At 34.5% G+C, this 24,555-nt stretch overlaps 1 protein-coding gene across 1 annotated transcript; it reads right to left on the bottom strand.

The window, feature by feature from the left end:
• Positions 1–1,108: 1,108 nt before the first annotated feature.
• LOC117316099 lies at positions 1,109–24,506 on the bottom strand. Its single transcript, XM_033870591.1, has 24 exons — positions 24,466–24,506; positions 23,618–23,690; positions 22,878–23,042; positions 22,426–22,490; positions 21,576–21,666; positions 20,217–20,363; positions 19,504–19,651; positions 18,737–18,863; positions 18,105–18,215; positions 17,340–17,481; positions 16,982–17,124; positions 16,356–16,525; positions 14,527–14,658; positions 13,755–13,919; positions 12,929–13,040; positions 12,606–12,773; positions 9,523–9,662; positions 8,200–8,418; positions 7,754–8,006; positions 6,968–7,131; positions 6,172–6,367; positions 5,419–5,580; positions 4,751–4,861; positions 1,109–3,987 (listed from the first exon to the last, which is right to left on the bottom strand). Exons 2-24 carry the CDS (start codon positions 23,649–23,651, stop codon positions 3,877–3,879), a joined length of 3,276 nt encoding a protein of 1,091 aa, XP_033726482.1. The 5' UTR covers positions 23,652–23,690; positions 24,466–24,506; the 3' UTR covers positions 1,109–3,876.
• Positions 24,507–24,555: the final 49 nt, after the last annotated feature.

Consider the following 24,555-nt stretch of genomic DNA (forward strand, 5'->3'; position numbering starts at 1 on the left):
GTTTTGTAATAAAACACTGTTGACCTAATAGTAATGATAGATATATACATATCTACATCGTTGACACAAAACAGCAGTTTTAAGGTAACTATTTTATTATCTAACCATTTTCTGGCACTTTTAACGTGTCGAGACATCCCAAATTGAAAATTAAACACCTTAACAGCCACCTGAGATTTGAAATATTTCAGTTAATTTATTTGACCCTTTGTTGTCCAACCCATCAGTCTAAGGGGTCAGCCAGGGTCAACATGTGCATACCATTAAGCTGTCATCCCATGCTGATAATGTTAACAAAGTTAGAATGAATTCCAATAGAAATCAAACAAATGATAGTCAAAAATGTGTTTCCCTATATAAACAATAGTAAAGTTTACCCCCTCCCAAGGGGCAAACTTGAGACCCCAGGGTCATGAAATTCACAATTTTGGTATAGCACTCTAAGACCCTTCCATCTATGAAGAGTGTTGATTCCACCTTATCTGAGAGTAGAGAAGAAGATTTTGAAGTTTTAGTCAATTTGACCCTATGTGGCCCCGCTCCTCAGGCCCCTGGGAGATGGGGACCATATGATTCACAATTTTAGTTGACCTTTAGCCATAGATGCTCCCTGCCAAATTTCATTAAATTTGGTTTAGTGGTTTTGGAGATGAAGTTGAAAATGTAAATTGTTTACGACGCACGACGGACGACGCACGATGACGGACAAAAGGCGATTAAAATAGGTCACTTGAGACTTTGTCTCAGGTTACCTAAAAACCAGTTCACTGATTCAATTGGAAGTTGTCGTTGCGAATAATTGTATATATTGACAGTTTGTTCAATATCTGGTATTCTTATCTGAATACAGTCAAACTTTGTTAACTTTAACTTGGATAACTATATATATTTGGTGATCCGAAGATATAGATTTGAATTTCCTGTCGTAGTTGTATCGAGAGAAATATTTATAATATATGTACAATTCGTATCCATGTATGTAAATACATTGCGATCCAGGTATTCATATCATCTAATAGACGATTTAATATATAATAGGATGGTTTCTTCCTATCATGATATTTCATTCAATCTTTTCATAAAAAATGAAAAATAAAAAACAAATCTATTTAAAAGCAGAATATATTTTATTTCTTCTGTTAAATGATTTGTATATTAATATAAATACTTCATAATTGTGTATAAATGGACGGAAGGTTGCGGGACATACCTCCAGGGTAGTCTCACCTCGGGTCAAACGCAATGTCAAAGTTCCTCAAGGTCAAAGTTGAAATACAATTCAAAAAAGTTTTGATGTTCTTATTCCACTAAAACATATCCGACCACTCCATTTGAAGATTTCAGAATTAAAAGTCTGTAAATATTTTTATTCAAAGATTTTACAATAAACATGTACTCAGTTCAATTTGTGATTTACTTTTGAATACTGAAGAACCATGTTAAAATGTGGTGGTTTTTTTTCGACACTTTTGTTGAAAATAGTCCCTGATTTTAGTATTAATGTGCTGTCCACTTGGAGACACCTTGACCTTTGAGTTACCTTGACCATAGTTAATTATTTGATTAATCTAAACAAAACAATTATTTTTATATACCTATCAGGATATAATATGTATAACAAACGTAAACATTTTCCAGAAATGTTTTCTAATTAAAAATATTCTAAGTAACACAATCATTAAACAATCAACAGATATTACTTCATCAAATATTTCTACATAATGTGTTCCTATTTGAGATAAAGAAATTTTGAAATTGAAATAAAAAAACTCCCAATATTTTAGATAACACATGATTAACAAAATAATTTATAACTAAATAAACAATTTAGAACCAAAAGTATATAGAGCTAGAGTTTTATATGTCAAACATAACACTGTTCCATCATTTGTCTGCATTATGAAAATCATCTGTATATTTTCACTTCTAAAACATTGTGCAAGAAATTGATTTAATTCAAGGATTTAAAATAAAATTTGTGAATACTGGATATTTTATTTGGTCATTTAAAAATAAAATGCTGTATGTGCAATTTACTTAGGATGACACTGAAAAATACATTCATTGCTAAAATAAGAAAGTGACACCCTTTTAGAAATCACAGACATTTGCAGGACGGATTTTACAATATTTTTGCATAAATTGTTATGCAATATATGATTTTATTTTTTCTGTCCAAAATTTTAAAGAAAAACACAAAATTGAGACATTCCAATTAAATCATTATATATTAAGATAAAATAAATAAAAATAAAATTCTAATTTTGTACAAAGTAAAATTAAAACTAAAAATTCTGTGTTATCCATTAGTAATAACGAATTTATTAGTAATAAGAGATTCAATAATGCATTTGAATTTAACAAACTTTTAACTTTATGAAAGCAAGGTAGCTGCATCTCATATGTTATGTATGACCAATCTAAGATTGTTTATAATTCATTTTTACACATTTTTTTTTCAAATTCTAAAGGTTCGTTTCACAAATTTCAAATTTCACAGAAATGAAGTAGTAAATAATTTATACCAGTGTTATGAAATAATAATTTTATGAACACTTTTATGTCACAAATATTTTTTTTATTTTAAAATTTCTTATAAAATAATTGGAAATTTTGCATTGTAGGCAGGAATCCCAATAAATATTAACAATACTAAATTTTCTGGTTGATAAATTTTTATAGCTATGGGCTTATTTTCTGATCAATACCTTTTTCTAGCTATACATAGGCTTATTTTCTGATCAATACATTTTCTAGCTATACATAGGCTTATTTTCTGATCAACACCATTTTTAACCATGCACTTTTTTTCCTGATCAATCAGTTTTTAGCTTTGGGCTTATTTCCTTATAAAAAACGGTTTTTAGTTATCACCTTTCTTTCTGAAAAATATGATATAAAAAAACTATTGCAAATTAGGGGAAAAAACATCTAATACAAACACACTAAGTTTAAAGTGCATCAACAAACAGTTCCATAACATTTACGAATAAAAACTACGAAGTTATCGTAACAATACATACATATATATACAGAAAGTAAGGCCTGCTTACATGAATGTAAAACAAAATCGTCTAAATATGACGTTTTTTTAAGTCCAGCTTAGTAGAATGTAAAATTTCATTTAACAATTTAAAGAATAAATGAACTATTTGTGTCAGTGTTGAACAACTGTTCATAAATATATTCAACTTATTCAAACCTTTTCAACTGACACGAAATCATTAATAATATTTTGAAATTTAAATGTCACATGTATGTACATGTGCAAGGAATCAAACAAGTAAACAAATATCCTCAACTGGGCAGAAACCTTACACTCAAATTAAAAAATATTTCAAAAAATATTTATTATTTTTCTTTTAATAAAAAAATGGTCTTTAGTTAACTACTTTTCCTTGGATTTTTCAAAGCAAATTTCACCCAGAATACTCATTTACATGTGAAGATAGCTCTTCTTATATCCAATTATACAACTTTCCACATTAATCAATTAAAAAATTTAAGCAAAGTGTTTTACAGTCATAAATACAATGATTTCGTTAAGTGAATTTAGTTGTTTAGTTATTTTCTTGTGAATAGATTTTGATATATTATTACTATACTAACTTAGAGAAAATAACTTCTACACAGAGTTGCAGAATCAACTTCTGCCCTGTTACCACCTCTGTGTACTGTATAAGATTATAGTGTAGATTGCTCATTTGTCTGATACTATTTAAATCCTTTGAAATGTTCTTCATCTCCAATACAGTTTTGTTTGATTTTTTTTATTTACAAATAGTTTTCAATTTATAAGATTTGAATTAAAGTCAAAAACATTTCCTGTCTTTAAACTCCATTTTGTTGATATTGTCACAACTATTTTGCTCGTGTTTACATGAGCTTCTTCTTCTTGATGTCTTCCATGGAAGATCCAGCACTGCTAGGTGTTGGTGAGTCGGCATGGAATCCACTTCGGGTGTGAACAGTTTGTCGACCTTTGACCTAATAAATGGAAATAAATAAACATTGAAAAGTACTTAATAATTAAGCACACTTTCAGTTGTTTTCAGGTTTTGTTAAGGCAGCCTTTAAAGACAGGTTTTGTTAATGTTGGCCTTTATAACAGGTTTTGTTAAAGGTGGCCTTTAAAGACAGGTTTTGTTAAAGGTGGCCTTTAAAGACAGGTTTTGTTAAAGGTGGCCTTTAAAGACAGGTTTTGTTAAAGGTGGCCTTTATAGACATGTTTTGTTAAAGGTGGCCTTTATAGACATGTTTTGTTAAAGGTGACCTTTACAGACAGGCTTTGTTAAAGGTGACCTTTAAAGACAGGTTTTGTTAAAGGTGACCTTTACAGACAGGCTTTGTTAAAGGTGGCCTTTATAGACATGTTTAAATAAAGGTGGCCTTTATAGACAGTTTTTTTGTTAAAGGTTACATTTATAGACATTTTTTGTTAAAGATGACCTTTATAGAAAGTTTTTGTTAAAGGTGGCATTTATAGACAGGTTTCGTTACAGGTGGCCTCTATAGACAGGCTTTGTTAAAGATGACCTTTATAGACAGGTTGTTAAAACTGGCGTTTATAGACAGGTTTTGTTAAGGTGGCCTCAGATTTTTAATATATATACAAGTGGCCTTTGAGGCAAAAACGTTTGACTGTACACCTAAAACATTAGATTTTTGACAATAAATAACTTTCAAAAATTATAATGAAGATATTTTTTCCATGAATTTCAATCATTCACTGTGTCAATACGATAAATACCTTGTTAAGGCTATCCTGAGAGCCCATGAGATTCTCCAGTCCCTTGGAGCCCTTCATGAGGGCGTTCTTGATATCCTTGTCCATCCCAGGAATACTGATGTCTCCAAATACCTGAAACACAAAATTCTTTACTCTTTAACGAAAGGCCTTAAAGGCCTTAAAGCAACGTTTCCCTTTTTTGACAAAATTGCTATAGCTACATTTGGGATATTTCTACATGAAAACCCTATGAGTTACTATGGTCAACTGAAAACAAGACTATCCTGTTGAATATTGTTCCATTGTACTCCAGCTCTATACAAATGTATTTGGTTTTTAGGACACTTATGATTTTGTTTTCATTGTGTATGTCATATACTTCTGTACAATGGGCCCATCTTTCTTTTTTTCTTCTTCTTCTTTTTTTTTGTGATGAGCACTGTATATGCATTACCGTTGATGTAGCATCTTTTAATTATCAGGCATGAATTTCCGTCTCATAGAAATAATGAAAATCATGAATCTCATACCAAATAGAAACTTGTCATTTGTTTTATAAATCTCATATAAAATGAAAACTTGTCACTCATTTTGTGAATCTCATATAAACTTGTAATGCACTTCATCATGGATCCTCTTATTTATTTTCAGATCATGCAAGACTTTTCGTATTTTACAAAACAATGTACCTCCACAATGGCGCCGTCAGGCAGACGCAGAAAATGTCGGTACAGTTCACGCAGTCCATCCAGATGTATGGTGTGGATGGACAAATGAGTTGTGATCTCCTTGCGTCCATCTTGTTTCTCTCGATTTTCAATTCCCTTCTCATCCCAAATGCTGTCCTCCACCTGTTTCCATGGCAACACGAAAACATATAATACAGTATTATACAATATTTCACAAATTAATTTTTTAATGAATATTAAATTGTTACAATCTAAATTATATAAATATCAAAATTCTGGTTATTGTTAAATTTATTTACAGTGTGATATTACCTTCATGACAATTGTGAGGTTGGCTTCAAAAAATCAGTTGGCCATGTGGGTTTTTTTTTTTTTTTTTTTTTTTTAATACCAGCTGTCTCCAATATATTGACCTTATGTTTATAAAGGATGCTCTTTTGAAATATCAGTTGAATTTGATAAATATGTAGATTATTATCCAAACTGTTCACTTTCCAAGATTGCCATGGAATTAAATAAGCATTCCATGGAAAATGTGTCCACATTAATCCAAATATCATGGAAAATTTCGACAAAATATGTCCTTTCATTTTCCAATTAATATTGAATGTAATAGACATGGTAATTTATGAACATTATGTATAATATTGGGGGTTGACTTTGGAAATACTAGCTGTTACTTTGATATATTTATGAGGATGTGGGTATATCCACTAGGAACATTTTTTTTTATTATATCTTATTTTCTCTTACATCTTCTTCCTCCCAAATGTAGTCGTACACAGCCACTTTGCGTCGCTCCCCTTCCTCACCACGCCACATTTCTGCCTTCTTGCTGATGTAGTTTAGTTCCTGATTGGACACTTCAAGGTCATATGGAATAAAGAACTTTTCTTCATCACCACGGAGACGCCAGTACACGTCAAGCAGACGACCATTGTTGTGGAGCCTGTTAAATATAGAAACCGGAGCTCAGGACTTTTAGCTTGTCTGCTTAGCTTTACCTAATCTATTCTGAATACAGTATGTTTGCAGAATTTTGAAAAAGTTTTAGCAAAAATGGAGTACTTAAATTCACAAAAATTAAATTGTGAAACAGACTATAGATTTCTTTAATTTGCAAGACTTATGTATTTAATTATAAAATAAAACTTAAAACAGGAGAATTCTTGTTTTGGTGGATTGATAACATCCACCTTGTCTCTTAAAACCAACTCTTGTCAATTTCTTTAATGTTTTAAGAACTGATGAATTACAAAAATTATCAATATAAATGAAAATCAAACTCCCACAAAAACTAATGATTTTACAGTTTAATGGTAAATCAGCTAAAGTACAAATAATATTAATGCTACAGCCTTAGTGACCATCTGAATTAAATGACTCCCTTGCATATGTGACAATATATTCCCCTTCCAATACTAATTAATATCATTAGTTACCTGAACATGGATTAATTAAGAGACCACCTGTCACATATGTGACGTTTTTTTATTGCCTTCCTAGGTGAAATACGAAATGTTTAACTGTATATTGATATTATCATCACCTGAGGAAGTACATGTAGAGGCAGGAGGAAGTCATGAACATATGAAAGACGTATATGAACGCCGTGAGGAAGATTCCAGAGAGACCTGATCCCTCTACTGTGTCAAAGTGCCAGTACAGCTTGGCAAAGTCCGCAATAGGATCGATAGCTGTGACCTCTTGACGCTGAAATAGAAAAAACAGTAAAAAGGTATGGGGCTACCTTCCCAACCATGTGGGTTTTCTCCGGGTAATCTGGTTTCTTCCCACAGTAAGACCCCTCATGCACTTTCATCTTGGCCGAAAAGTGATTAATAAATGATACTATACATTGTTTTGATATTGTAAAACTGAAAAATGTACGAATTAATTGTCACCTAGAAAAAATGTATAAGCATGCAGTTATCAGAGATGAAAAATACTATAGAATCTGCCTTTGCCTCATGACCCAGTGACCTTGTCTTTTGGCGACAAATATGCCTTGTTATATTACAGTCATCTCCGTATTGTCATCACAGTGTTTATCTGTTTTAGGACATGCAATCGTTTGACCTTTGCAACCTATACATAATTGTTATTTTAAGCATATTATTTATTTGAAAGACATGCAAATAATGATTTTATCAACAATTGTCAGTTGAACGCAGCTAAACCTACAGTCTATAAAGGATGTAGACAAAAACCGCTTGTGCATTTTACTTTTTTTTTTATTTGTTACAAGAAAAGGAGAACTGATTATGATCAAATAAAAACAGATCCTGTCTTGTGCTGTACCAGAGACATATATCAATGATCCGTTTTTACTTACTCCAAGGGAGACATCCACAATAAGAATCGTCAGGGGATCAAGGAACGTATGGAGCCCATAAACGATCACAAATTTGCATCCAAGATCCGGGAAGAGTCCAAATAAGAGCTGGGAGATCCAGACCAGGACTATAAATAGGCAGAAAATGATGAAATTCAACAGTGGGCCAGTCCAAACTACCCCGATCTCATCCCTCGTCGCTAGCAGTGTCGGCTGGTAGTTCAATTCTACTGTGTATGGCAGGAAGTTGAACCTGTGAAAAAAAGAAAAAAAATTACCATTATTAATTAATTTCAATATGAAAGTGTTAATTGTGTGAATGTTTGATTGGTAATGTCAACATTATGACTTTCAAATTATCAGCATATCGTGACTGAAAAGATGACAACAATAACTGACTTATAAGTTGATAATGTTAAATGACTTCATTGTTTACAATAACTTACGAGTTGACAGGGATATTGATGACATGTAGGTACAGCCACTGTCCTATGTAATGCATGAACATCCTCATAAAGAAAATGACGATAAACAGCAGAATCATTCCCCAGAATTCCCTGCTTCTCCACTGTGAAAGGCCAAGCTCAGCAAGAAATTGACGTCCCACGTACTGTATCTTCTCGTAACTCTTTCGTGCTGTACGGCCCTTACCAGCAAACGCAGGTCTGAAAAAGAAATTGATCAAGTTAAAATAAAAAAAAATGTTCTAAAATATTTTTATATCAATAATCATCCAATACATTTCTATTGATTTTTTTAAAAATATCTAATTTATGAACAAAGGATTCTTTCAGAAAGAGTTTAATGATCGATATTTAAAGCCATTTTCCTTAATCCATTGAATAAGCCACAATGAGTTCCCAAAGGATATTTATCTTCAAAGTAATTTAATAGGATTTAGTAGGTATTAGTGAATGCAGGCATTGCTGTCTCTATATCCAGGTCACTATAATTTGAAATACTTGTTTGTTTTTGTTTGTTTTTGTTTAACGTCCTTTTAACAGCCAGGGTCATTTAAGGACATGCCAGGTTTTGGAGGTGGAGGAAAGCCGGAGTACCCAGAGAAAAACCACCGGCCTACAGTCAGTACCTGGCAACTGCCCCACGTAGGTTTCGAACTCGCAACCCAGAGGTGGAGGGCTAGTGTTAAAGTGTCGGGACACCTTAACCACTCGGCCATTGCGGAAATACAATGTAGTAGACATGTAATAAGCCTATATATATGAGACGCTCTATGATTTTACTACTGAATTGATAAAAGTTCTCTCGAGAATTTGTCTGAATTTTCTCAAAGTCAAATACACTACAAGATGAAATAACATATTTTGGGAGACTATTCCATGTAGCATTCATTCATTGAGAGTTTCTTTGCTGAGTTTATCACCCCATGAACAGCCAGGGTGATTTTGAGGCAGGGTCTCCTTGTAGCAGTTGGTGACTACCTCACTACACAACATACATGAGCCCAGTCACATGCCATCCAGAGCAATAAGTGTCTTTCCCAAGGACACAACCATGACAGCACAGACCGGCCCGTTTCTCAGCTTCTGGAGAAACACAAACCGACATGGCAGGGAGAATCATAACAACCCACCTGCGACCTTCACCTGAAGTTAGTGCTCTAACTGACTAAACTATTGCAGCCCCAATGTTTTCTAAAATTAGAAACCAAATTGAATGTTGTTTGAGTGTTTGTTTGAGGTGTTATATACAAAGTATACACTGCAACACAGTTTCCTTTGTGTCTGTTAAAACATATCAACACATACTGTACGGAGATGGAATGTTGCTCCAGCTGTTCAACACGGGTCAGTTTTTTCTTGTTCTTTGGAGGTGAAAGCAGAGTTGTCCGAGGCAGCATGGAGAAAAGCTTCTTCTGGTACTCGTCTTGGGGATTGTTCAGGTAATGCTGGAATTAGTGATGGGATTTCGTTCTTTATAATTGGAAACATGAAATCAATAAATTATCAATTATATTCAATTTTCTTGATTTAGCACAGAATTGCCCTTTTGAAGAAAATTTATGTACGTCTCAATGCAAGTACATCTATTTCACTTTTTAGTCTTTGTTATCAATATCTTTAATACTGAACATAAACAAAGCATTTAACTGTTGTTGATATATTTAAATATCATTAATCGTTGTTAACGACCAATGGATATATTGATAACATTAAAGATCAACTACTTTTTGGTTCAGTAACATTACACAAAATACTGAAAGCCAAAGATTTACAAACAGTTTCAAACATTTCTGATTAATTGTCGAATTTCCTATTATTTTCAATCATCGGCAAACCTCTAGCTGGAATTGAATTTAACATGATCATGAAAAATTCATGAATAATACTTGTGATCTAGCATGTTTTTTTCTTCCCACAGCTAGTTAATAAGATATACATGTATCTGAACAGCCTCTATCAACAAATTCTTCATATGCGTTAATTTGCCAACATTATATTGACATGTAAAAATTCTTAGATATTTAACTGGCAATATCTATGTGCTTATGTCTGGTAATAAACCAAACCTGTGTATATTTTTGTCCTACTCAAAATGTATGACCAAGAACTGTTCTCCTGGACTTATTTCAAATTAGCGTAATATCTAATAATCTGCATTATTAGTTATCGTATTCAACATAAAAAGCACACTGTCCGCTTACAAAAACACTTTTTTTTTTCATTTACATTATATCTTTCTGTAGTGAAAATAATCCTTTGGTAAAAAAATTGATTCTTATACAGGCATATCAGTGAGATAGGAACTCAGATCAGTGAGGTAAGGAACTCAGATCAGTGAGGTAAACTCAGATCAGTGAGGTAAACTCAGATCAGTGAAGTAAGGAACTCGGATCAGTGAGGTAAGAATCTCAGATCAGTGAGGTAAACTCAGATCAGTGAGGTAAGGATCTCAGATCAGTGAGATAAGGAACTCAGATCAGTGAGGTAAGGAACTCAGATCAGTGAGGTACGGAACTCAGATCAGTGAGGTAAGGAACTCAGATCAGTGAGATAAGGAACTCAGATCAGTGAGGTAAGAATCTCAGATCAGTGAGGTAAACTCAGATCAGTGAGATAAGGAACTCAGATCAGTGAGGTAAGGAACTCAGATCAGTGAGATAAGGAACTCAGATCAGTGAGGTAAGGAACTCAGATCAGTGAGGTAAACTCAGATCAGTGAGATAAGGAACTCAGATCAGTGAGGTAAGGAACTCAGATCAGTGAGGTAAGGAACTCAGATCAGTGAGGTAAACTCAGATCAGTGAGGTAAGGAACTCAGATCAGTGAGGTAAGGATCTCAGATCAGTTAGATAAGGAACTCAGATCAGTGAGGTAAGGATCTCAGATCAGTGAGGTAAGGATCTCAGATCAGTGAGGTAAACTCAGATCAGTGAGATAAGGAACTCAGATCAGTTAGATAAGGAACTCAGATCAGTGAGGTAAGGATCTCAGATCAGTGAGGTAAACTCAGATCAGTGAGGTAAACTCAGATCAGTGAGGTTAGGAACTCAGATCAGTGAGGTAAGGATCTCAGATCAGTGAGGTAAACTCAGATCAGTGAGGTAAACTCAGATCAGTGAGGTTAGGAACTCAGATCAGTGAGGTAAGGAACTCAGATCAGTGAGGTAAGGAACTCAGATCAGTGAGATAAGGAACTCAGATCAGTGAGGTAAGGATCTCAGATCAGTGAGGTAAACTCAGATCAGTGAGGTAAACTCAGATCAGTGAGGTTAGGAACTCAGATCAGTGAGGTAAGGAACTCAGATCAGTGAGGTAAACTCAGATCAGTGAGGTAAGGAACTCAGATCAGTGAGGTAAACTCAGATCAGTGAGGTAAACTCAGATCAGTGAGGTAAGGAACTCAGATCAGTGAGGTAAGGAACTCAGATCAGTGAGGTAAGGAACTCAGATCAGTGAGATAAGGAACTCAGATCAGTGAGGTAAGGAACTCAGATCAGTGAGGTAAGGAACTCAGATCAGTGAGGTAAACTCAGATCAGTGAGGTAAGGATCTCAGATCAGTGAGATAAGGAACTCAGATCAGTGAGGTAAACTCAGATCAGTGAGGTAAGGAACTCAGATCAGTGAGGTAAACTCAGATCAGTGAGATAAGGAACTCAGATCAGTGAGATAAGGAACTCAGATCAGTGAGGTAAGGAACTCAGATCAGTGAGGTAAGGAACTCAGATCAGTGAGGTAAGGAACTCAGATCAGTGAGGTAAACTCAGATCAGTGAGATAAGGAACTCAGATCAGTGAGGTAAACTCAGATCAGTGAGGTAAGTAACTCAGATCAGTGAGGTAAGGAACTCAGATCAGTGAGGTAAGGAACTCAGATCAGTGAGGTAAACTCAGATCAGTTAGATAAGGAATTCAGATCAGTGAGGTAAGAATCTCAGATCAGTGAGGTAAGGAACTCAGATCAGTGAGGTAAGGAACTCAGATCAGTGAGGTAAGGAACTCAGATCAGTGAGATAAGGAACTCAGATCAGTGAGATAAGGAACTCAGATAAGTGAGGTAAGGATCTCAGATCAGTGAGGTAAGGAACTCAGATCAGTGAGGTAAGGAAGTGTTTTAATTAGTGTGTCCATCCTCTTTCCTTGAAAAACAGGTGGGGTGCACGTATAGGGGCAGGTGAGTTTATTAGGTTGAATACAGTACATGTTTTTCAGTTTATTTTCTTTTCAGTTGTATTTGTCATCAACTTAGATATTTATTTTCACAATTTATTTCAACTTCACTGAATAATGTGTATCATGTTGTATTTAAACTGATTTAATAATCTAGGAAAATTATCATTATTATTTTTTTTAATCAGCAGATTAGACACTACAACACACGTTACTATACCTTGTAAAACATTCCTGGCATGCCCTTGACCTGTTTGAACTCCTGACCTTTCCTGATGGCATACATATCGTCAATGTCCGAGTCACTCTCCTCCGAATCCTCTCCGATGGCCATGTGCATCTTCCTATCCTTGTGTATGATACGCGAGCCATAGGTTGTTGTTTCAAGCTGTCATCAAAATTAAAAAACATGTATCAAGATTGCAAAGTATTGATATTTAAGTCTGTCTATTTTTTTCTGATATAAGAGACAGATTAATTGAAAGTGTAATCAGCTTTAAAATAATCAATGAATTTCTTGATTTATATTTTGATAATTCTCACCATATTAGCTTCATTGAGTTTGACCTTTGTGGCAGTGGCAGTTGACCTCACTGAACGACCCTCATTGTCTGTTTCGTAAAATGATGGAGATTTGAGACTGTCTCGAGATGTTCTGAAAATAAAAATGATAAAAAGTCAATTTTACCCATGTTCAATCAAAGTTTGCCCCCCTTCCATGAACAAGGAAAAATTTCCCCCAAAGTTCAAAGAAAACTTTTCCCGATGTTCAGGGAAAACTTTCTCCCATGTTCAAGGAAAATAAGGCAGGGACTACCAGAATCACCCAAATATCATTCTCAAAAGTAGGAAAAGGTTATTTTGATTAGGAAGTTTGAATTACTACTTTATTTCTTCTGGAAAAATATCATGACCCTTTGGCCAAATGGAACTTGGAGGAATCGTATAGCTAATTATCCATTGTGGTCTGTGTTGACCTTTGACCTCTGAGCTTTGGGCCTTTGACTTTAAAATAGATCACTGGTCTCATCAACACATTATATACAATATTCACATTTGCCAGTCTACATAACTTACAAATAACAAAGAACTATCTTTAAATTGATTGACACTGAAAATAGATTTAGATCTATCTTTATAAAAATATATACTATATCCTTGATGTGCAAGATTTTCTGGTAAAATATGATCATGATGGAGATTGAAAATGGAAAAAAAATGGAAGTGGTATAACACAATATGTAAAATTAAAAAGTCAAATTAAGCCGATGAGACCTTTGGACCTGCCAGCAAGCTAAAATTGTGCTCAAATTCTTCTCAAAATCACCTCATGAATTCCAACCCCTTTTCAAGGTCTGTACAAACTTACCCTATATCCACCTCCTGTTCTGAGCCTATAGTGGAAGAAGAGCCTGGTTCTGGGTTCTCTCCATCTCTATATTCCTCCCCTCCTGTCTTCACTCTATCAGGATAGGCGGTCAGTGTGGAGGAGAACTCTAGCTCCACCTCATACTCCTTCTGTCCAGCGAGGAACCTGTAGACGAAACACTTATAGTTACATACAACTGTATTAATTTTGTTTTAATACTAATTTCTACAGACTCACAAGGTTTATGTGTATGCATTTTTTTTTTTTTTTTGGTTCTTTTTTAATTTTCAAAATTTGAAATTATCATTTCTTTCGGAAGTCTGTCAATTAACACTGTCTAAAAAGGTCAAAGTCACAAACCTGGGTATTTTGACAATCTCTAGGTATGTTTCAGACAGCCAGTGGTAAAAAGGTCCCAATCCTGGGCAGTATTGACAATCTCCAGGTATATTTCAGATAGCCAGTGGTCAAGGTCACATACCTGGGCAGTATGACAATCTCCCGGTATATTTCATAAAGTCATTGTCAAGGTGAATTTCTTTGGCAGTTTGACAATATCCAGGTACATGTTACAGCACCAGTGGTCAAGGTCTCCAGCCATCAGAAAGGTCAAGGTCATTTACCTGGGAAATTTGACAATCTCCAAGTGTATGCTATAACAGAGTGAGTGGTCAAGGTTTCCAGTCACTAGAAAAGTCAAAGTCACTTACCTGGGTAGTTTGACAATTTCTAGGTTATGTATATGCTAGAGCCATTGGTCAAAGTCACTTACCTAGGTAGCTTGACAATCTCCAGGTACATGTTGCAGAGCCAGTGGTCAAGATCTCCGGCCACTAGTTCCTCCACTTTCTCATGTTTCTCTATGTTAGGATCCATCTCACCTCTCAGGAATGGACACTTATACCTTAATATTAAAATCAATCAAATAAAACTTCAATTCACTCAAAATAACTTCCTTTACAGTTTTGTGAAGAACAAAATATTTGCTTTTGCTCTTGGGAAAAAAAGTGTAATATCATACCAAAACAAGAACCTGGGTCTCTTGGTTATTGTTATTTACAGATTTTAAAACATTTGACCCCTGTGACCTTAAAAATAGGTCACGGTTGGCAGCACACTGGCCCAATATTATGACTTTTGACCTCTTGGTTATTAAGAAGTCATTGAAATATTTCAACAAATTAACCTACAGACCTATAAAGAGTTACTAATGTGCCTTTAACCTAGAGGCCTATAAAGAGTTACTAATGAGCCTTTAACCTACAGGCCTATAATGAGTAACTAATGTGCCTTTAACCTACAGGCCTATAAAGAGTTACTAATGAGCCTTTAACCTACAGGCCTATAAAGAGTAACTAATGTGCCTTTAACCTACAGGCCTATAAAGAGTAACTAATGAGCCTTTAACCTACAGGCCTATAAAGAGTAACTAATGTGCCTTTAACCTACAGGCCTATAAAGAGTTACTAATGTGACTTTAATCTACAGGCCTATAAAGAGGTACTTATGTCCTTTAACCTACAAACCTACCAAAGTATATATACAGAAGAGCCCACTTATTTGCATATTGCTTTTTTTAATTCTCAGGTCCAGATTTTCTTCTTTTTTATCTTTGTATTTTATTCCCGTGTATTTTCATCGACTAAAACACAGACCTCCGCTTATATGCATATAAAAATTTCAAAAAATCAAAAAATTTTAATTGATTTTAGGGTATTTTTGTGATTATCCCGTGATACAAGTTCTATAAAATGTGTTTTAACTTACATATTCATTTGACACAATGTACAACGTTATCTAATCATTGGTTCACACTTCATCATTACAGGTTATCGATATCGACATTTAGTTATTATCCAGACCATATCAGTAGCATTGTGCAGAAGAATTACTGAATAAATTATCTATATATATCATCTTTTGATGAGATTTGTTTATTTGTTATAGCATCGATCCAAACCTGTGTTCTGTGTACTTGAACACTCGCTGAGGCATGTTGCGCTCGCCATGATTGTTTACTAGGCACATTGCATTATGGGGGTATATGTGTAATGAACGATAACTCTTTGTGTGTGCGCCATTTTTCCTAAACAAACCCAAACAACAATACACATGTCACGGTCATTTAAGACAGTCTATTGCTTCAGCAGTTCATCAACTATGATCAAACAACGAATATACTCATAGCAGGAACACAACGAATCTCAAGATGATAATGAGTGTTAATTGAAACGATGACATTGTACATCGTAGTGCCAACCCACGCGTGTATGACCGATATCGGACCCAGAGTGACAAGTAGTAAACAATGAAGTGTATGCAAATATTTTCATTTGTACATTCACAAAGAATAACAACCCATGTTTATTTTATTTTGAATGATGTTTTTATATATATATATATATTTAATGCAAATAACATAAACAATCATATAGCGCCCATTTTGAGTACCTACCTGACGATCTACATGTGTATATAAGAGGGGCCAAAGCCCAACTACGTCTATACGAATAATCCGGTTATTTGCATATTTTGTCATGGAAAAAGGGCTATGCAAATAAGCGGTTTGCTCTGTAGTATCAAGTTTTATTTAATACTTACTTTCCCTCTATGATATCAAATTGGGCATCACAGATTGGAAAACTTCCCCAGCCCACAACCCGATCTGATTTGACAGTTGCTCCACGAAGTAGGAAAAGCTCAAATACCAACACCATGCCAGGCTTCAGGGATGCTTTGGAAGGTAGCACGGTAAACACACTCTGGTCAAACTAGAAGTATAAAAGTTCATGTTTTAGACATACCGGTTACTGTAAAGTCCTTTATTTCCATGGGAGTTTTGTTTTTGTCTTTGAAAGCAGTTAACAAACCCGTATGCCAATGAATCTAAAAACTGCTCAAAATTTTCACTCGACTCAATATTAGTAGATTTTGTGTGTTAGCAAAGTCAAAACCGCAAACATTTTTTAAGGTCAAGCTTTAACTTTGACATATCAAGTAATTGAACTTGATTAAAAAATTCAATATTACAATGACACAAGTGTAAGATTCTCTTCCTCACAAAACTTATATTTATGAATAATAGATAATTAAATACTCTGAAATTTATTTCCCAATAAAACCGGCTAATTTTGACTCAAACTTCAGTTTTCCATCACCGAAAAATAATGTGACATCATAATGAAATGACATAATTTAGGATTCTCTGTATAAACTAGACATCTAACCTTCATCTCGACATTGTAGAAGTAGCCGTCATGCTGGACAGGTAGACTAGCTGCTCCCCACATCTGACTCTTCAATTTTGACCAGCGCAGCGCATGTCCACCAAGTCGGTTGTAGAGAGACACCATCAATACGTAACGACCTCCTGTAGATCAGGTCAGAAAAACTTTAGGGCACTTTTGTGGACTCATCATCAATTTTGTAGAGAAATTCCACAAGATGAGAGGAATTTGATATAAAATTTCAAAGTAAAAAAGCATGCTGGGTATTGCTAAATTAATCCAACATGTCCCCTACCAGCCCCAGCTAATTATACTAACCGTGACTTTGACCTTGACCTGAAAACCCATGAAACCTTACCTGGCAATTTGTCCCTGACACCACGGAGACATCCCAGTTTGACTTGTATAGGCTGTGGTGTTCTGTCCCAGTCCACTTTCCAGCGTCGACCTTGGCTTCCCCCATATTGACCATCAATGGTCATCAGGTCACCATAGAATGTCTGAAATTATTTCCGGATATTATTAACTAGAATTTCATTTAATACTGTATCTATCCTCAAATCAGCACCCTCTCCAAGTGTAAAAGATCAGTACCATATTTATCCTCATATAAATCCCATCCTTGAGTGTAAAATTTAGTACCGTATCTATCCTCAAGTAAGCTTCTTCCCCTGGTGTAAAATTTAGTATCGTATTTATTCTCAAATAAGCCCCTTCATCTAGTGTAAAATTTAGTACGATATTTATGCTCAAATAAGCCCCTCCCCTAGTGTAAATGTTTGGTACTATATTTATCCTCAAACAATTCACCTCCCCTAGTGTAAAAGTTACTGTATTAAATTTAAAGTTTAGGTTCCTCAGGGCTTATTTATAAAACCACTTTTATCTTACCATTGTAAAACTGACGATTCTACAAAAATGAAAAAGGGGGCTTATTTGTGGACTGGGGCTTATCTACAGATAAATACGGTAACACAATATGAATTGAGAAATTTCAAATTTTGTAAATTCTTTTTGAAGTCTAAAAGTTAATGGTGAGTTAATGAATCTCTATAAATGAGGCGGGGAGTCAATTTCAGCCACTTTTTTTCAGTTGTGTTCATACACTTGTGTGAACACTGACCTTAACTTCACCCTTTCTGCGTTCCAGGACGCTTATGAGCTGACTTTCTGCTCGGCGGTAGGCACGGTGCAAACGGTCCATCAGTAGTTTTTCTTTCTGTCTCAGCATGTCCTGTTTCAAGGAAAAGATATATATTCAGATCTGTAAATTTTTGAAATTATAAATTTCATATTTTTCATATTTTCAACATTCAGAATTTATACACATATTACAATTAGTGAAGATATGAATGTATATTCTTCTCCAGAAAATGGTGCAAATTAGATTGAATCCAAGTGATTTTCCTGGTCATTTTGGGAAAATTGTCACCTGGCAGAAATTGGGAATTTTCTTGTGCAGTCAAAGTGCCAAATTAGAAGGAAGAATGGTAACAGATAGGTTGCTGGATTTTCCTGGCTTTCTGACATAAAAGGTACAAGAATTTAAAAGGCTTTTGGAATTCTAATGACTTCATCAAGATAGATAACATAATTGGGAATGGCAACTTTATTTTGTCTCACTTACATACTAGGCAGAAAAATACACTGTTTGCAAAAATAAAATGTTTCCAAAGATTTAATAACTTTGCTTTTTATAAAATATTGTTAGTGATTTTTTTTTTTTTAATTCACCAATTAAAAGCTTTGACTTACAAGCCTGCGCATAATCTCTTCTCTCTTCAGCTTGGTTTCCTCAGCAACACGCTTCTTTGCCATTTCTTCTCTTCGTAACAATTCCTCTTTCTGTTTTCTCTTCCGCTCAGCCTCCTGATCCATGTACCTGGAAAAAATATAAAAACAAATTGAAATTGATTGATGGTATACTTATTTATCTGTCAATGTAATAAGCCGACCATGTATTGCAGTTCAGCTTAAATGCAAGGAAATATTATTTCCTAGTCCTACAATAAGCCTTTAATTGCCCAAAGTTTGAGTCAAAGATTGTGTAATGACCGTTTGGGCTTACTAAAGAATAAATTATATATATAGTTATTTTGGGATTTGAAAATTGATGGTTAAGTGAGTTACATCACCATTATAAATATGATCTTGAAATTTGATATGACCTTGATATAAGATATGACCTTGATATAAGATATGACCTTGACATTTAATATGACCTTAACAATTAATATGACCTCAACAAAGACCTTGACATGTGACATGACCTTGAAATCTGATATGACCTTGACATTCAATATGACATTGACAATCAATATGATCTTATATGACCTTGACATTTGATATAACCTTAACAAGATCTTGACATTTGGAATGACCTTGACATATCTGATATGACCTTCGACTTTCAATATGACCTGGACATTTGATATGACGTTAACAAGAACTTGACATTTGATAGGACCTTAATGTTTGATCAGATGACCTTGACATAAATTTATATTTAACCTTGACCTGACCTGATGTGTTCATCCCTAAGGTGTTTCTCCTCCTCCTGGACATCTTCCAGCGAGATCTGTCCAAGCATAACAACATCATCTTTGACTCCTTCCTCGAACTGCTCCAGATGAGGTCCCAACTCAGCATCCACAATTTCCTGCTTCAGCTCTGTAACATGTACAACAGGCTTAGAGTCTATCTAGTCACCGAGTCAAGTGATAATTTCAGCCAACAACTACCATATCAAATATACTCAAGTGTAGAATTGATTTAAGTGTATACTGTAGTTTATCTCCCTGTTGATAGACAATGCCATTCTGAGGTAAGGTCTCATTGTAGTAATTCATGGCTACCTCACTAATCAACATATAGGCAGGATTTGAAGTATATATCTTGGATTTAAGTGTATACTGTAGTTTATCTCCCTGTTGATAGACAATGCCATTCTGAGGTAAGTTATCATTGTAGTAGCTCGTGGCTACCTCACTAATCAACATATAGGCAGGATTTGAAGTATATATCTTGGATTTTCGTTGAGGTTCTGTTAGACCAATACTCTACCAACTGAGCTATTAAGATTATCAGAAACATAACCTAAGTATATTACTGATATATACATGGAATAAATCATCTTCCCTGAAATTCGTCCTGGACTTTTAAACTATTTGTTCACAGGCTGACAACATAAGAAGTGCAGCAATCACTAAATCATTGATATTGCAAAAAAACATACCTGAGATTTTCTTGAACCTCGGAACGTGTTCTGGTCGAGTAAAGAGAGCAGGCGGTTGTCTCTCAGTCTCCAACTCATTGTCGCCACCTTCCAATGTGTCCAATAAGCGGTAGAGGTCAGGCAGGGCCTTATCATTAGAAGGGGGATCTAGATGTCAAAAAGAAGAACATAAAAGAGTACATTGGAAAAATGAAAACAAAAAACAAAAGAATTTGAAGTACAGTAGAAAAGCAATATTCAATTGTTTTAATTTGGGATAAAATCATTCAACTTTTAAATTCATTACACGAACCCATTACCAACTGAAGACTTCCTTCCTCCACAACTTGTTAAAAGAAAATAATTCAGAATTCAGAAGCTGTAGCCCCTACTTTCCCAATTTGTTGAGATTAGGTCTCTGATTTAATATTGAAAATAGTCTTTCAAAACTTGTCAAAATAATTCCTAATCTACTGAAAAAAATCCCTTTTCAATCTGTCATTTGAAACTCTTTCCTTCCTATCTTTTTAGATGAATTCCCAATTTACATAATAGCCCCCTCCTTCTCAATTTGCCAAGGTAATTTTCAAATTCAATGGAACCCCCCCCAGGTGTTCTTCAACTCTGCAAATTTTTCATCATTCAGATTCAAACCTAATCTGTAAGCGTAACTAATTTGATGCACTCAAATTTTAAGCACAAAACCAAATTAAAACAGATTAGTGGAATGATGAATTAGCACACCAACAATGATTGTCATAGAAACCAATGTAGATAAACTACAATTATTGCTATCATAATTTAGGGGAATTGTTCCAGTGCGAAAATTGCTAAAATAAGATTACCACTAAAATAAGATTACCGATAAATTAATTTACGACTAAAATAAATTTACGACTAAAATAAGATTACCACTAAAATAAGATTACCACTAAAATAATATTGCCACTAAAATAAGATTACTACTTGCATAAGATTACCACTAAAATAAGATGATCGATAAAATAAATTCATGACTAAAATAAGATTACAACTAAAATAAGATTACTACTAAAATAATATCACCACTAAAATAAGATAACCACTAAAACAAGATTACCACGTATATAAGATCACCACTAAAATGTGTATGTTTCCAGTAGTTCTTTATCCACAATGTAATATGGAATAGTGGCAAGAACAATCTGAACCCAATCAATAAAGAATAAAGGCATACCTTAATGTTAAGAGCAAATTATCATGGCACTTTATCAGATAAGGCTGACTACCTATGCACACATACTCCCAATGGGATAAAAAATTCAAGGAATTTAGGTTCTGGACATTTATTTTTGGCCCCAGATTCATTAAAATCCAAAATCTTATCTCCCTTAAACTCACCAAATACAAACTCCTCATCGTCAAACTCTATTCCGTAAGACTTGGGATCAATATTGGTAAACTCAACAGATTGGGATTCTTTCTTCTTTGTCTGAAAATTAAAGCATTTCTTAGAATGTCCGAAGCAATATATGTATCCAGTGCTGTAGTATTTATGCATCTGGTATAATTTTATTTCTGATATATTCAGATTATGTCAAATTTGTTACTAGAAATCTCTTTGTAATTCAATTAGGAGAGCTTTCCTTGTGTGAAAGATGTGCATGTGTGTAGTGGGTGTGTGCTTTAGAAGGCTTGTGTTTGTCTCCTTGTGATAGTGCGGAATTGATGCCGACTTATCAGTGATACCTGACTGAACCATTATACTGCCAAAGACACCTCACAGGACACCTCACTAGGTCACATTATACTGACAACGGGCAAACTAGTTGTCCCACTCCCAATAGGCGGAGCACTAAGCAGAATTAGAAACTAACATTTGTATAGACTCTGTATGTCTCGACAAGGGGACAGAACCCAAAGACTAGCACATTCTTACAGAGATGAGCGCTCAACTAAAGGTCAAAAGTAGGGCAGTATCAAGGAAGAGAAAAGATAATATCTCAAATTCATTTTCCTCTTTCAATCATACAATGGGGGTAGCAGGTACAAACAACAATTCATATGCCTAGCTACCTGCAGGGCCTGGTATAAGTTAATTTAAAACAAGAGGTTTGACATCTATAAGACATAGATTCCCTCCTGAGCATAAATTGACCACCTGATAGTAAAATACTGAATTTCTACTGAAGATAGTCTTTTAATATTTGTACAGGAAGACACCAGACATAAAATGACAAATTCAACTCACCTCCACAGTTTTTTTGGGGGATGGTGGAGCCTTTTCGCTTGGGACATCTGTAGGAAATTCATTCTCTAATGAATACAAAAATTGCAAACATTCATAAATTACAATTCATATATATTTTATCAAAATATATTGTATAGTACACTCATTCACCAACATTGATTCAATAATCAAGCCTGAATATATTGAAATTTGGTCAAAATGTTCAGTTCACAAAAATATATACTTGGGATCAAAAATCAAGGTTATTAGGCCAAAAGGTCAAGGTCAAATGTTGTGACTGAATACCTTGATATTTAGATCATGATTATAAATATAAACTTACTCCTCAAATAAAAACAACAGAATATATATACATGCTAGCTGTATCTCAGCTTATTTTTGCTAAGGATGTTTAAAATACTTCATCATGTATTTTCCCAATATTACTCAACAATTTGAAATAAAACAGACACCTGATTTTTGTTTCTCCGGTGATGAAGATTTTGTTGGGGACGGCTGAGGCACAGGTGTTCCGGTCTTTGATGGAGTCGATGTTCCGGACTTGGTAGGAGATGGTGTTCCTTGGTTCGAGTGTCCCTCCTCTCCAAGTGGTTCTGGACGCTTGGATTTCCTTGTCCCTTTTACAAAACATTATGTACAGTAAGTAAATACAAATGTAATATTGTCTTTTATAATTATAATGATGTCATCACTTAGAATATATCAAAAGATGCTACTGACACCAGGGGCTAATAGGATATATTTTCTATCAAGCACATGTCTGGTAATAAGCACAATGGTTGTCAACCATTGCAGTTATGTCAAACTGCTAACAAATGTGAATCCTGCAATACTACCTGTGTCAAAAATTATATTTTCAGACCCCCTCTGAGCTTATTACAGAATATAATCATATTTCTATTGCCTAAATTATATACTTTTGCAACTCCTAGTTAATAGTAGGCGAAATTACTTTCGAGTAAGGCTTAGGGAAACTCTTTCAATGTTACCTGCGTAAAGTGGACAAAATACAATTTATCATTTTAGGATATTAGGATTACCATTATAAGATCTTATTGTGTCCGAGTCCGACACGCATCACAAACTCATGTTTTGATTAATATCTTGCATGTATCAATTTTACGCATTCATAGAACTACATGTAGCATTAACATTTTTTTTTCATGCAAATATAATTATGTTGATTAAATACCTTTTTTCTTCGGAGATGCAGGAGAATCTGCCATTTTGTTATTAACTGTATCTGTCAAAATATAGTTCCTCAGCTGTAAACAAAATTATGACAAAATATTTATAAGTAAATTATTAAATTAATAAAACAACATAATAAATCATGTAAATGCATATATGTAGCAGTAATGGACCTGGTCGATCACTGGCAACCAGGTAGTTCAATTAGTAGAGTATCCGGCTAGTGTTCAGACGTTCCGGATTTGAACTCAGGTCTGGCCGTGTATTTTTCCATTCCTCTAACATACATGAAGTTTATTATATTTAGACTTTTTAATATTTCACTTGTTTTAATATTGTCCATCTTTCTGTTTTTAAGTTGGAAAGACGTTCAAATCAAAAAGAACCAATACTTTTCGGCAATGCTAACAAAAGCATACTTGTCAGCACTTTTATGGGCAGAGAGTCCTGATTTGATTTGGAACCTAAATTTAGACATAAAGAAAAAAAATAATGTGTTCAATTCTGGCATTGTAGTTCACCGGACAAGTAATTAGTGAATTGCCTGACATAACCTAACCTCCACCGCGTATTTTAACTTAAGTTAAAATACATTTACAATATCCTACAAGTCATTCTAAACAAAAATTGTGTCACCTTGTTATGCCGCAAAAGACATTGGCATTTTGCCAGAATCGAACTTCACAATCAGGAAATTACATTCCGTTTTGTTATCCAAAAATCTACTGCACGCGTTTGACATTAGTATGAGGGATAAAAAAATCCAAATAATGTGGCATATATTGATGACAGAAGTCATGATCGGGTAGAATTGTCTGTGTTCAACTGAAAGTAAAACGTTTCACGCACCTGTGCATCGCTAAGCAGCAGCCATTTTCAAACAAACTGTGACGTCAATTACAAGGGAGATTACTCTTCTTGGTAAAACGCAACTCTGAC

The sequence above is a fragment of the Pecten maximus genome, chromosome 18, assembly GCF_902652985.1.
Source record: "Pecten maximus chromosome 18, xPecMax1.1, whole genome shotgun sequence".
Lineage (NCBI taxonomy): Eukaryota > Metazoa > Mollusca > Bivalvia > Pectinida > Pectinidae > Pecten > Pecten maximus.